This window comes from Temnothorax americanus, unplaced genomic scaffold (genome assembly GCF_048541705.1).
Source record: "Temnothorax americanus isolate GAGA-0224 unplaced genomic scaffold, ASM4854170v1 Scaffold14, whole genome shotgun sequence".
Taxonomy (NCBI): Eukaryota; Metazoa; Arthropoda; class Insecta; order Hymenoptera; family Formicidae; genus Temnothorax; species Temnothorax americanus.
The window spans coordinates 724,787-739,334 of NW_027509275.1; the positions used below are offsets into that span (position 1 = coordinate 724,787).

The following is a 14,548-nucleotide window of genomic DNA, read 5'->3' on the forward strand; positions in this document are numbered from 1 at the left end:
TATTTTGAAATGTATTGTCTTCCATCGCTAGTCAATCGATCGATCAGCAGTGAACAGAATAAATATACCCCTCGCTGCATTTATCTCATCGATCGCGCTTTTTTAACTTGGATATTTAGATTCAATATTGACACGTCTTTCGCTATATTTATCCAATTGAGCGTTTAGATACATATCTAATGCACAGTGATATGTATATTGACCGATGAGTCAGAAACGTCACTGCGTTAAAGAGATACGCTCGATTTGTCAGCGCTAATGGCGACGTAAGGCTAGCAGCCTAGCCTGGTATGCTCAGACGAGCTTTATAAACCTGAAGACGTCGTCTCGACGCTTCGTTAACGGGTGGAGTTATTAAGTGCCCACTCGTTAACGACACGGAACAATCGTTAACGCGGTAGGGAGCTGACATACCGGAACATTAACTATTATCGCAATGCATCGATACGTAAAACCAATGAATAAGCGGGGCAATAATCGCCGCGTGCAAATAAACGTGAAATTATCGTAAAATTTAACGGGAGTACTTTCGTGAAACTTGGTGGTGAAAAAGCCTCGCTCGAGTAATCGGCTCGATGGTTATCAGGCACTCCGATTATTAATATCCCGCGCGCTTTAATTGCTTGTAATCGTCTATCTTCTACGATGACGAGGACCATGTAATGATGCTTGTTAAACCATCGCGCGACGGATGTTAGATGTAAGAAACGCCGATTTCGCTTTGCTTATATTAACCTGTTTTCCACGAGTGTCCCGATATCGAAGATCTTTAGTGCTTGTACCGATATTGCGTCTGACGCGCGACGCGCTCGTTACATAAAACCCGTTTAGGAGCGCGTAGCGGACCGCTTTATTCTCGCTCGGCCAATGCTACGCGGAGAATATCATAAGGCGAACACGAAGATGGTATCGCATAGCGGCCGCGTGCGGCTTCGCTTTACCAACCTTGACCATTGGAGTGATTCTGCTGCGGCGATTGAGGTTGGCCCTGCGTCAGTATAATTTGACTCTCGAGCTGCTGGAGCTCCGCCTGGAGCTCGTTTAGCTTGCTGTTCGCCTTTTTCACAATCGTCGCGACATCCGAGAGCGATTTGCGATCGGTCGCGACCTCCCTCAGCTTCTCCGCACCGGCCTTTATCTTCAGCTCCTGCGAACGAAAAAGCGTCAAAATTAATAATTGTACATCGGAACAATTATCGCAATCGCGCTCTCATTTCAATCGAAAACTAGCGTACTGTACCGCCAGAAATTTAACTGCATACATTTAATCGCTCAATCGTGCCGCTCCCCCGTACGGCAAATGAGACGTAAAATCACACACGTGCCCAATGATACCCTTTAATGTTCCATTATCAAACATTAATGCATAGTGGTCGCGAATTTTCGCAATGAGTCATTCGACGTATTTTTATTTTCTGATCTAGAGCATATTGGTATGTGAAGAACGATTGGTCCAACAACATCGCGTCAAACATTAAATAAAAAACAATCGCTAAAAAAAAGATGCTTATTGAATGAGGAATTAAGGAATAATGGTTCATTTAAAATAAACGGTCTTGGCTTCCGAGACGATATGCATGCATCCATTCTGCGGCGCAGTTGACTCACAGTTTGCAGCGAATGCTCCGGTAACAAGCGTTTATGAAAATGTGCCGCGTTAAGAAACCTATCGTATTATATACTATTACACGCAGCTTTGTTTCGCAATGGATCTATTAGCGATAGGTAGCAGTCAGACGAGAATTTTGTAAAGGCACTTAGTAAGTACAGAGAGGCAAAACAAGAGAAAGATAAAAGAGAAAAAAAAGAGAGGGACGCGCTGTCATACAGCAAAACTTGTTTTTGCGCGAGTTGCAGAAATGTTCGGACCACCCTCAAGTTTCCATTCGCAACGTGATATAGAACGTGAACGTCCGGCGCATCCGGCAACCATAGATCATCGATCGCTTATTACCAAGTTGTACGTCGGATAATTAAGGCAGATATAGGTATACGCGAAAAAATATTATATAATCGCGCACGATCAGTAAATACTCGTCACGGTCTCGTAATCTTTTTGAGTTGATCGAAGATCCAATTGCAATTGCAAATTTCCGAGATTATGGAATCGGCTTAAATTAGCCTCATATAAGGATGCAATTAATATTTCTACCACTGCAATAGATACCCTCGTCTATCGTAAGATATTTATTACTACTCGAGAACGTTAAGGTATTAGGCGAGCAAGGAGAGATTAATTTCTACGCATCGAGATAAAAAAAGAGACGCATTAGGCTGATTATTGCTGGAAAGGAAAAGAGAGGCGGTACAGGCCAGAGAGGGAGATAACGAAGAAGACGCAGAGTGCTGACCGTGCTACCGTGTGTACACACAGACGAAGAAAAAAAGCCCCGAGCTTCGCAGAAACTGCAGTCGACGAAGGATAAGCGAAACTCGACGTACCTTGCGTATTTCTCGGCGTATGTGCTCCCGCAGCACGTCGAGACGAGCCGGCAAGGGCACCTGGTCACTGCCGGCCACTCCATACTTGCTCGACAGTTCGTAAAGAACTGGGTGCCTGATGTAATCGCCCTGAAACAGATACAAAGTTCGATCCTGATTATTGACGATCGAGGTGCACGCAGCGATCGAGCTTGGGCGAAAGAACGCGCAATAACGACGGGCAGTTCGTCGGACGATTAATCAATCTCTAATTAAACTCTCGCTTTCTAATTAAAACGAGAGTTCTTCCTTTTGCTCTTTTTTGCTCTATACAGTAATTTCCACTTTTATATACGAGACATGAGCGAAGCGCTATATCTGTATTTAATCACTTCTTTTCATCCTTGTGTGCGCCAAGAGATTCGTATCAATTAATAATCGACATCGTGCTCGTTTCCGCGCACCGTACGTATATATAATATTTTGGTATTATGCGCGAGAGCCCGCGTTAATCTCCATAGTAATAATAATAATCGCAATGTATGATCTCTCGCGTTAGCGTTCGGGTTAAGATAACACCGGGCGGAAATTACACCGTATAAATATCGACGATCGGAGAGTATCGTCGGGCCGAAGGGAAACACCGCGGAATATACCTATCTCTTAACCGGAAATCGTCTGGCGCGTATATACAGATGTATATACCGCCGTGTGGCCTACTCGTGAGATACGTATATAGAAGCTAGGATAAACACAACGCACGCAGGAGAAAGTATCGGTCTCCCGCGGTCTCTCTCCTCGCATCGAATGCCGGGCATCGAAACAGCATCGTCCATTGTGACGAATGGACGTCGCGTCGGTTAGTTGTCAATCCGCGTGGAGATACACAATTGCTTCGCTTCGCCCGTGGAAACGTCCAAGGGTATTCGATCAAACTTCTAACGGACGTGTTAGTGACCTACTTCGAGCAACGTGCAACGTGCAACCGCGTCTTTGAATCGCGAGTAAATCGGAGGCCGCGAGTTTGCGCTTGACTTTTGCGTTAAAATGGTGACGAAAGGCTGTGAGAGTTAAGTACAGAGCTACAACGCGGTTGTTGGCGCGTGATTTTTCAAATTAACTGATTTACCTCAAATTTCCGCCATATAATGTTCCGGACGTCTCGGCTCCACATTGAGCCATTTTCAACGGTTTTAATTTTAATTTTTATACCGTTGAGGATGACTCAGGGTGGAGCTGAAACGTCTGGAACGTTATATGGTTGAGATTTGAAAGAAATCAGTTAATAAGTCACGCGCCAACAACCGCGTTGTTACTCTCATCATAGTCCTTTCATCGCCACGATTTGCTGGTTCATTTTCGAGAGTCCAAAGTCTTAGGGCCGGTTGTTCCAACCTGTTGGGGTAAGCTAACTAATAGTTAGATCATATATATATATATATATATGTCTTTGTTTATCCTTTACATTAGACAAAGATAGGCATTGATTTAACTATTGGTTAGCTTACCAACAGGTTGGAACAACCGGCGTTTATTTCTTTTATTTAGAGGTAAATATAAAAGATCCATCCCAAGTCAATCCAGAACCGATACCGTCGGCGGAAACGTACCGCGCAAGTCCATTTAGAGCCGGTCATTTTGGTTAGTGAGATGCACGCGATCGATCTCCTCTTCTTTTTATCCACTGCGATAAACGACATCCTTGAAACGGCCTTGCACCAGACACAGTCTCGTCTCCTAGTCTTAGCGTATTACGTTTCGTCGTGCGAGGCTAATATATCGACAGGCAAACGTTTTAACGTCTCGCTCGTCATTAAGATTCGCACTGAGCAACAAACACACGAGGTTCCACCGCGATTAATCACTGCTGAATCACTGTCATCGGAGCGATAATCTCCCAGGGCTCGCGGCCGCAGGTCAACGTCGGCCACCTGTTGCGATAGAAAATCTACGATATCACGTCCGCGCGACATATATATTTTCGCGATTTCGCACACCGTCACTTGCCGTCACTGTCACGCGGGCGGGCTAACTGTAAAAACTCTCCGCTCGCACCCGAGGAGCAGCGCGCGACAAGCAAGCTCCTCGAATTTGAGAAGTAGAACTGACCAAGAAGACAGCGCGCGACGCCGTTATCTCTTATCTCGGCCGCACCGATAACAGCGTTACTCAACTGTAAAACGTGGACTTATCGTTTTCTTACAATGCTAATACGAAGTCGAGAAAAAAAAAACAGCCTATCGTCAAGCAAACACGTAACACCGTTTCATATATATTTTTTGTTATGACTCTAAATCAACAATCATTCGTATGTGATGCGTAACGCACAATCAATTCCCACCATAAGCTTCCAATTTCTTTACACCGCAACCCAAGTTGTGCTGACTTTGATAAACTCAATTTATCTCGAGAAAAAAATATCCGCGAATTTGTACAGCATGTACATTGTAATCGTGCTACTGTGCGAGAAACAGCATCAAGAGACCTGTCGAAACGACGTGGCTACTGCTAAAGCGTTAGTCCGAAGTTACCGCGTGAAATTACCAAGTCTCATTCACAATCCGCGATCGTACAAGTCGCGCAAATCCTCCTCGTGTCAAGACGTTGCCAGACGGGCATAGGAAACGACGAAGAACCCCCGGCTTCTCTGCCTTCGAGAATAATGAAAGTGGACGTTGTGATTTGGTTTTCGCCGCGTGTGCGAAAACGCGCCGGCACCCTGACGCACGATCTATTTTCATGCAATCCGCCAATATTTGTGCCGCGCCGATAATTCCCGGGAGGTCAACAGACGTCGCGACGTCGGGGAAACCCTTTACACCCGGACGAACGTCTCGCACGAGGAAATCGCGCGGGGACAATCGCGAAAGCAGCGAGGGAATTCCACCGATGCCGCGCGAGCCTCCTGGGTTCGAAACCATATCACGCAATGCTAAATTTAGAGAATCCTGACGTCCGCGATAGCATTAAATTACTGATTCATTACTCATCCATTGGCGCGCATCACTGATCGTCACTGTAGTTTTAATCCGGAGCGTAAACAATAACGAAATTCGAGATGTATAAAATTTATCTGTTACACCAAATTGATCTCCAAAAGTTTGTCGGAACAAAATTTCAGCAAAATTGAAGCAAATTGATACACTTTCCATGTATACTTTTTTCCCCTCTATAGATAGAAAGTTTTTCACTCCCCCTTTCAAAAAACTCCAACTTTATTTTCATCTTATTTATTTTGTTTTCCACAGATATTTCAGTACACGGTTCGACGAAAGAAAAACGACAAACTTTTCCGCACCAATTTGATATTCCCCGTTTCACCGTGAAATTAAATCTAAAAAAAAAAAAAGATGCGGTCACTGAAAATATTATCGAATATTATTCTCGTAACATCGCTCGACATTCTATTCGCTGCGAAATTCGAAAAACATGCCAATGAACGATCTGACAGAATCGACCTTTCGAGATCGGATCTTTAAGCGCAACTCGCGATTATACGCGTGAAAGTTTTCGGGACAAAAACCGACTCCGCGATCTCCCGACGACGATCATCTCGGATTCGAAGTCTGTAGAAGCCTTCACCGTGAAACGTGCCCGATCGTGCGCAGGCAGGTCTCCGGTGATCCGCTTGCGGCGGCCGAGAGCGTGTCTCTCGAGACGTTCCGTTTCCGCGTGCCTCGCTCGCGAGAAGCAGGTGTTGCCGAGGAGGAACCGACCGGCGCGAAAAGTCAGTCAGGACCGGTTACACCGACGCTGATTAGCCCCGACCGGCCACCTTCTCGTCGTCTTCGTCAGGTAGAACTCGACAACGATCGCGAGAGCGAGACCGGCACCGTCGCGAGCTTCAATCCCCGCTGATGCTGATGTGCGAGAGTGCTCCTTTGCGATCGTCGAGAAGGACGAATCTCTTTCCGCGTCGAAAAGTAACCTCGGCGAGATATCGCTCGTAAAATCCGGCATGGTAAAATTCTCCTCCGAGACCTGGGTCGTAGGATTTAAGTCGCCGATCGGACAAACCTAGATCAATCGTTAGATTAATTTACTATCTATGGCAAGTGTACGTTGTGAGTATATATAAATAATAGTAGGCGTTAGCGGAGCAGTCGCAAACCGCAACCTCGCGATCGGGTGGGTGCCGATCGCCCCGACGACGTCGCTTTGTCCTCGTTAACTGGATTTTCTCCCCCGCGTCTACGCCGCACAGGTGGCAACGTAATCTCGAGTCAATTAACCCAGACAGTCAACGGCGAAGGAGCGGGGCTGGCCCGAACGACGGAAATCGGATGCATAGGATCAGATGTGCGGCGCGGCGGCCCGTCACGCCTGGTTCGCCGCGCGATTCTCGCACGAAAACAGCGACGGTCCCCGTCGTGTCGGTGGGGAAAGCCCGCTTGTGCCCCGGGGTACAAGTGTGCATGTGCGTCGCGGACGAGCGAGCAGCGAGCGAGAAACGGCAGAAAGAGATGTGAGAACGCGAACCAAGAGTCAGGACGAGGAGCCGTCCGCGTGCCCCAGGAGAGGGTGCGCGATTACGACGTACGGCGGGTGTAAGGTGCAAACGCACGGGGGAAACAACGTCGGGGGCACACGTCGGGCACGCGCGCCAGTTCGCAAAGAGAGCGCGGAGAGTGCCTCGCGCGGCGGAGACTCACCTGATAATAACTCGATTCCGCCATCTTGCTCCCGCACTCAATAACGCTCTTTCCACTCACTCACTCACTACTGCCGCCGCTGCCGCTTATCCATCCGTCCTTTGTGCGCGTCGATGAATCGACGGGACGGCGAGGTCCATGGCGCGTTTGATGCCCGCGGTCCGGAATTATATCGCGCTGCGTGCGTCGCGTCGCGTCGGCGCCGTGCCCGCCGCCGTACGGCGCCGCATTTCACGTCGCCCACCCCGTGTGTGCGAGACGACACACTCCGTACTCGGACCGCGGAGACGCGATCTCGGCGGGACCGTTCCCCCGGACAAAACGATCGTCGCGCGGGATCGCTTGTTGCCGATCAGGCCGATGAAAGCGTTCGCGCACGGCGAGCCACGCACTGCCACACGAGCGGATGAATGAAAGACGCGCGGCGCTCGCGAACAAAATGCGGAAGCGACCACGTTCCACCGCACCGGACACCGGACTAGCGACTGACTGAAAACGCCGGGCCATTGGGCCAATCGCCGCGCGAGGCGCGTGCGCCGACCCGCGGCCGTCGCGGGTGACGCGAACGACGTCGACCAATCGGCGCTCGTCGTCGCCCGCGCTCCAGAATCGCGCGCCAATCGCGGCCATTGGCGGGACGCTACCGGAGTTTTAAACAAAGAGATCTTTGCAAATCCGATGTTTGACAAAGGCAATAACGCACGTCACGCGTGTTAAAACTGTTTACAGAGTTCAAGATATTTAATTGATTATTAAAAATAATGATTAAAAATGTTTAAAAAGCTCAAGCCATTTCATGTTTATAAGGAATCAAGCCTACTCATTTTCGTATACTTCATTATCATTTAAATATGTACATGTATGTATATAATGCACGATGCCTTTGGAAGTTTGGAGATGTAATTATTGAGAAACTAGTGTCTGAAGGAGGTCCTCGGGTGTCCTAGAAAAGAGACCGCTGGGGTTTTGGTATAAATTCTTCGGATCGTGGCAGGCGTCGTACAACTGTCTATATATAGCTCCGATTACTTCAAATGATCGTTTCTGAGTGATCACGCGATGATTGTTGCTCTGCAGCAAACTTATTTGCGGTAGCAGCAAGACGTCCGGCATCACCAGAAATGCCTCCAGTTTATTCTGTAATAAAGGAGCATCGATGCCTGTCGTTAATCGTACATTATTCTATATTTGCGATTAAAGCACTTACGGTAAACTCTTTCACGCTGAGGGCATCCATGCCGGGTATGGACGAAAGCGGTCCCTGATCGCGTCCTTGCAGGATGGTGTAGATCGAGCCGAGATTTAAATGCGCGACCAAAGAACTAGCTTGCTCCGACGTAAGCGTGTCGATTTGCGCATCCGATTGTGCCTAGATTATTACAGTTGATTACGATATCGTCCAAATTTACAAGTAAACGCCGAATGAAGCAATAGAAATAAATTTTATCTTATTACGTCTGACTCTAATGTACAAACTAACCAATCACCTGTAACCTTTCTAGTCTCTGATCCATATATTCGTACAATGCTAACGTCGATTGTATCCGATGCATACAATTGAGAAGATAAACGGCCATATCCACGGTTGGCAATCTGGATGCCGTTTCATTTACTTCTTGAAGCAATGGATCGATGATACACGACACGATCTATGATTCATAAAACGACATAAAGTAAATGCAAAAAGGCGAAAAAATATTTTTGCTGAATATACCTGCAACATATCTTTCTCCCTGTCTTCAGCTATACTGGCGACCGACAATATTTCATTTAGAAGTGACAATAGTCTAGAGACCGATGGAGCGGGGACCAAATCGCTTCCGGGAGGCTCCGCGCGTTCCCCAAGAGCGATTCTCGTTTCTCTCTGCAGCCTGCTTAGAAAACTCTTTTCGCTCAAGACTAACAAGTCCGACAATGTCTGGTTCAGGACACCGTCGGGTATGATTTGTTCAATAATAGCGTGGTAAAATCTGATTAAGGTTGTAACCGAATATAATACTGTTGCTGGCGCCTCTGTAGTTATAACATGCTCTATTCTTGATTTTAAAGGATGACACAATCCCTCCGTAATATTACTTAATGCTCGTTTCACTTGATCTGACACATCTGCGATAAACAAATTCATAATTAACAATTTAAGCCTGACAAAGGCTCAAGATGAAAAAAAGGAGTTTCTTACCCGTTTTATCACAGCCTTTCACTAAAATCAAAATATTCTCTTTCTCTACAGGGATCACTTGATGCGACCAAGCAAGCATATCGCCGACATATCGCTTAGGATCATTCGCATGCATTTCTATAGGATTAGGTGTCCCACCAAAATTTTCTCCTAATGTTAGCGCATCTATGAAGGATCCCACCAAAGCGGTTCTTCTTGCCGCACAGTATTCATCCAGAATATACCTAGCGATGTTCAGTGCGTGTCAATTATGATAAAAATAGCAGTTTCAAAGAAGCAATACTTGAATTCAACGTTAATCGTCTTACTTGAACAACACTGGCCTATCTTGTAGCTTATTCATAGCCTTAATGAGTAACGGCACCAAACGTTCGTTTTCTATGTTTTTACACTGAGTTTGCGTCCACCGATATAACCTTTCAAGCGCGGATTCTTGCAGCAACGTCATCCTTTGCATGATATCCAGAGCCAATGTCTGATAGCCGGACTGCATCAGTACTCTACATTTACCATGAATATCCTAGAAAAGGAATTCCAACAAAGTTATAACGGTACAGCGACAGAAGCAAGTTATCGCTACTGAAGACAAATAGCTTTGTGTGACAGTGTACTCTACCTGTACTTTATTAACTACAGAAAAGAACTCCTCCGTTATAGGCGACTCTCTAGCTGATCCATGCAGTACGCTCAATTCAGATTGAGTCAGTTGGAAATTTCTGATAAATCCATTTGCGACCTCCCGCTGCATAGTCAACGCTTGACTGGGGAATAAAAGTAAACGATAAGTTTCTTAGAAACTACAGCTGCGTCCTATAAATACCTTTACCTTTCGCTCTGAAGCTTGGAGGTCTGCTCGATCAGTTGCGACGTTTGAGCCTTCGTGACTTGCAAGCGATTAGTCATAGATTGCACAGCCGTGTTCATCGCTAGAACATTTTGATAAACATCGTCCAAAGCACCCTTTACCTCCTTGAAGGCGGCCAGGAATTCTTCGTTTATCGCTAGGCTCCTTCTCTCTATTTTGCTCCGCAGATTTCGGCGGGAATTCAACGTGTTCTCAGTGAAGAAGGTTGACAGTTCTTTCAAAGCCTCTAGCGTGTCCTAAAATACGGGATCTGAATAATTATTCAGGTACTCAAAAACGTACCCAAATTGCGGAAGAGAGATTCCCACATGATCGACGACTCGTTTATCATCGATGGATTCGTTATTCTTTCGTACCTTGTCGTGCTCCACCCTGGATTCCAGCAACTTGTTGACCCTCCGCACTAAAGCGGAGTTAATGTTTTTCTCGCTCATCGCGGATCTTGGAGTTTATCAGCGGCACGCGGCACGTAACCTACGCGGGAATGTCAACGAAGCCATATGTCAAACGTGTACACGTCATCTGAGAGGAGTGATCGGGATCAGGAAGATCGGAACAGTCCTTTTCGATGAATTTCGGAACGCCGATGTCGCGCGGGAGGCTGTAAATGCTGTGATCTGCGAGATCCGTACGATCGAAATTATTTAACCCTCCCAATTAACGGGACGCTCGTATTTAGGCAACGCTGCGTCGCACCGGAGTAGAAGACTCCCGAAACTCTCTTTCTACATCTTTCGAGGTCGTCGAAGGATCGCTAAAATGCATGCTGTTGGAGTCATATTCAAGCGCGCGTTTTTCGGAAACCGGCGATCTCGTGGATGGAAAACGGACAGCCGAGCCGACAAGACAACCTCCCCGCATCGGCTGTCCGAGCGCGGCCAATAGCGCTTCCGCCGCGAGCGAAGCATGCGTACGAGGCAACCTGTCAGATTGAGAACAATTTGTATTCTCGTCGATGACAGGCGAAAATCCACGCGAAATCTGACGGTATCAGTTGCGATAACGGCGTTCTGCGGCAATAATTGGGAAATTAGAGGGCTTGCGAGATAAGTTTCGGCACTCCCCACGCAAACAACACACGTTAGAGAAAGAGTGACAGAGGGATGAGAGGGAAAATAGTCCAGGCTGATAGGATATAGGTGCCATGCAGTAATTCGATGCGTTTAGTCGCGTCGGTTGCGTGTTGCGTCTGGTCGTCGCGTGGACACGGTGTGGTGTGGGGCCGTCTTCTTCAATGAATTGATAAGGATAGGATAAATATGCGCTGGTTAATACGCCTGTGTGCCCTCGCGGTTTTGCTGGCGCACAGCATAGAGGCGAACAGCGGCGACGAGGCGCCGTTAACCAAACTCGGCGCAAAAACCGGGCCGACCCTGAAGTTCTTTTATTGGTGAGCTTCGGCGATCTCTCTTGTTGATTTTCACGGAGGCGACCGGAGGCGTGCGTCCTATAAGATAATGGACGCGCAACGATCGTCCGCCACACGCGCTTAAATGAGACACTTATTGTTAGGCTTCTCACATAAATCTAGAGACAGCGCGGATTTTATTGTTCATCTTCGGGCTCGTCGGTAAACGATCGATTTGTCGTTTCTCTGTTGCAGCTATTCGTGCGGTTACAAAAAAGCTTACGAACAATACGTGAATATTCTTAAGCAGAAGTACCCAGAACTTCATGTGGAAGGCGAGAACTTTAACCCACCCGGTCATAATATGTTAATCGCCAAAGCGCTGGTAATTAAATTCATTGCCTGATACTTATCTGTGATTTATGCTTCTGTATATGTCTCATTTATAAATTTGTATTTAGGGAACGTTAAAAATACTGATAATCATTCTAATATGCGGAAGCGGAAGATTCAACTTTGGTCTGCCCCTAACATCCATATGGCAGTGGTGTATAAATAATCGTTTTTATTCCTGTATATTGATTTTTCTGATTGGCAATGCCATAGAGGGCCAATTGATTTCGTCGGGTGCGTTTGAAATACATTTCAATGGTAAGTATATTCAGTTGTTAGTCGTCGTGTTAACATCGAACATCGTGTGAAATGCTTGATCGCATCCGATATATTTCAGACGTTCCTGTTTGGTCGAAGCTCGAAACCGGCAGGATACCACAACCATTGGAATTATTTCAAATAATTGATTTTCACCTAGATATGCAATTCTCAGAAATGGATGTAGGAAAGATCAAATTCCAAACGTAAGACATATAATGTGTTATTTTATATTCTAAAATCGATCGATCTAAACCGTGTACCATGCCAGGAAGGTTTGCCAGTGGTGTAACGTGATGGAAATGATGTACAATATATTTGTTAAGTAAGTAAGGTCTTTGATGTACATCTTATCATAGAACATAATTCCAATAAGACTACGAACATATAAGTGTAATTGAAATAAAACTGTTACCAGAATTTCTTATTATTACAGGACTTTTATTCAAAAACATCCATATCATATCGAATTTTCGTAATAGAATATAGAAAATGCATTATTTTACAATCGTATCCTCAAAATCCGTTTCCCGTCTTCAAAACCATAATCTCAACAACGGGTTTCAATCCAGATATCATTTAATTATCTTACCGACTTCGCTAAAATCTTTCGGATGATCACTGATTAGGGGACGTGCTTCGTATGTACAAATGGTTACGCCATGTTTGTGAGCTGGTGTCCATTCTCCCTTAAGACCGATGTAATAAATTTTAACTTGTTCTTCGTCGCCAGTGAAGTAAAGACTCAAATGCTGCACTGATGAAAACTTGACGGTTCTGTAATAACAATTTATATAGCACATAATTTTTGTGTCTTTAATATCTCATACAAACAATATGGTATGCGATTACAGTTGTGTTATAAAAATTCTTAAATCTAAAAATATACAAACAAAAATAAGCGTACCGTTACCTTATAGGATATTCATGTATTCCATATGAATCTGTAATTAATTCAAATTCCTGCTCTGGGCTAGTACCTACATGATCAAATAGCATATGTGGCCGGTTTTTATAACTGTAACATACATAAATTTATCGAAACATATTATTCTTTGCGTCTTGAATGTCGACATATAAATTCGTTTTATTTTTGAGAAACTTTAATTATACTCACAGCTTTACTGTTTTGGGTAAATACTCGTCATCTCCAACTACAATAAGACCCTTTAACTTTACATCTCCTGTGAAACTGCAAAAGAAATTAAAATGTAATGAGATATTGATCCATTTTCACAAAAATTGCATCAGGATACTTACGGTATGTTAAATAGAAGCTCAGCATCGACATCACTTTGAACGTACTAAAAGTAAAATAGAGAAAAGATTCCGTAGAAAGGTTCGTAAAAATATTATATAAGGTATACTCGATATTTATAATATAGAAATATCATGGAACTCACCTCTGATCTATCTAGTCTTTCTTCCCACGTTTTGAAGACCCTGGCGCCACTGCCTTCCTCGTGCTCGTTTAGGCACTCCACTCTATCTTTATCTATTTTTTCGAATAAATTGTAACTGACTCCTAATTCTGTCGTATCATGTGCGCTACCACAATTACATCGATGTTCCATTATCCGTGTGGACCCTGTTAACAATAAAAAAATACAAAGACGTGAATATATACAAAGTAAACAAAAAATCACTTGAAAGAAAAATTTGTTAAATTCCAAACAAATTATATATTTATATACATGGCGATCACAAGTACTGTTGTATAATATAACGAATGATATCTTAATATAACATTCACATTAATATAAATTATATGAGTTAAATGTTAGAACATATATTTTCCACTCATTTTTTCAAAAAGTACACAAATTATAGATAAATAATTCGCTCGTATTCCCAATATTATGTTTAAAATATTGTGTTGCTCTCTGTGAAGGGAATGACTATCTATATTTGAAGTATTTGTCATTTTACCTTGGTTTCTTTACGAACGTAAGACGTTATTAAACTGAGGTTAAGTCCACGCAACAAGATTGTCCTGAATGTCCTGATATCCTGATAACTGTCGTAACAATTGAATAAAACAATATTTTACATGCAAATGGTAGAACTTCCTTTGGCAGTTGAAAGTCGAACATATACAAGGATAAATGTGGAATTATAAACTGTCCTGAGAAATTATTTACATTGAAAAGCTCCCTCTCCTTCAACCTGCCTACTTAACCGGTCGGTAAATAATGTTTTGGTCGTAGAATTGTAAATCGATGTATGTATATATACATTCTCATTTCAAACCTATCCCGTAATACGAGTTGTCTTTCGTTATTTTCTCATTCAATTATAAAGTTTATCGTTCGTACGATTTTCAAAATCGGGTTTATAGCTCTTAGGGATTTTCCATAAAGTTATTTTCCAGAAAAATATACAGAATACATAAAACGAAGAAAATATAAAAAATATACTGCATTTATATAGAA

At 44.3% G+C, this 14,548-nt stretch overlaps 4 protein-coding genes across 7 annotated transcripts in view; 1 reads left to right on the plus strand and 3 right to left on the minus strand.

The window, feature by feature from the left end:
- The window catches only part of Pkn (serine/threonine-protein kinase N), a 29,262-nt gene extending 21,701 nt beyond the window's left edge, over window positions 1-7,561 (minus strand). Inside the window, exons 1-4 of one of the 3 annotated variants that reach the window (XM_077400958.1) lie at window positions 7,074-7,561; window positions 4,032-4,352; window positions 2,443-2,571; window positions 946-1,147 (exon numbers count right to left, since the gene is read on the minus strand). In XM_077400958.1, the coding sequence (XP_077257084.1) occupies window positions 946-1,147; window positions 2,443-2,571; window positions 4,032-4,121 (421 nt within the window). In that variant the 5' untranslated portion in view covers window positions 4,122-4,352; window positions 7,074-7,561. Of the gene's footprint in view, window positions 1-945; window positions 1,148-2,442; window positions 2,572-4,031; window positions 4,353-7,073 lie in introns of those variants that run through there. The other 2 variants (XM_077400959.1, XM_077400961.1) reach the window with 2 other exon arrangements.
- Window positions 7,562-7,893: 332 nt separating this feature from the next.
- Cog6 (conserved oligomeric Golgi complex subunit 6) lies at window positions 7,894-10,910 on the minus strand. Of its 2 annotated transcripts, XM_077400966.1 has the most exons (9): window positions 10,474-10,909; window positions 10,079-10,353; window positions 9,869-10,013; window positions 9,561-9,772; window positions 9,253-9,476; window positions 8,788-9,179; window positions 8,561-8,722; window positions 8,281-8,442; window positions 7,894-8,210 (listed from the first exon to the last, which is right to left on the minus strand). In XM_077400966.1, the coding sequence occupies exons 1-9, from the start codon at window positions 10,549-10,551 to the stop codon at window positions 7,977-7,979; spliced, it is 1,884 nt and encodes a 627-aa protein (XP_077257092.1). In that variant the 5' UTR covers window positions 10,552-10,909; the 3' UTR covers window positions 7,894-7,976. The 2 variants fall into 2 exon arrangements, with proteins under 2 accessions (XP_077257092.1, XP_077257093.1); XM_077400967.1 differs by lacking the exon at window positions 7,894-8,210 and having other exon boundaries at window positions 8,554-8,722; window positions 10,474-10,910.
- Window positions 10,911-11,053: 143 nt separating this feature from the next.
- On the plus strand, window positions 11,054-12,546 carry Selt (selenoprotein T). Its single transcript, XM_077401013.1, has 4 exons — window positions 11,054-11,507; window positions 11,721-11,850; window positions 11,927-12,116; window positions 12,196-12,546. The coding sequence occupies exons 1-4, from the start codon at window positions 11,377-11,379 to the stop codon at window positions 12,324-12,326; spliced, it is 582 nt and encodes a 193-aa protein (XP_077257139.1). The 5' UTR covers window positions 11,054-11,376; the 3' UTR covers window positions 12,327-12,546.
- LOC143894603 (PITH domain-containing protein CG6153) lies at window positions 12,537-14,308 on the minus strand. The gene is made up of 6 exons (XM_077401011.1): window positions 14,046-14,308; window positions 13,520-13,704; window positions 13,377-13,420; window positions 13,234-13,308; window positions 13,030-13,134; window positions 12,537-12,893 (listed from the first exon to the last, which is right to left on the minus strand). The coding sequence occupies exons 2-6, from the start codon at window positions 13,688-13,690 to the stop codon at window positions 12,692-12,694; spliced, it is 597 nt and encodes a 198-aa protein (XP_077257137.1). The 5' UTR covers window positions 13,691-13,704; window positions 14,046-14,308; the 3' UTR covers window positions 12,537-12,691.
- Between the last annotated feature and the right edge of the window lie 240 nt (window positions 14,309-14,548).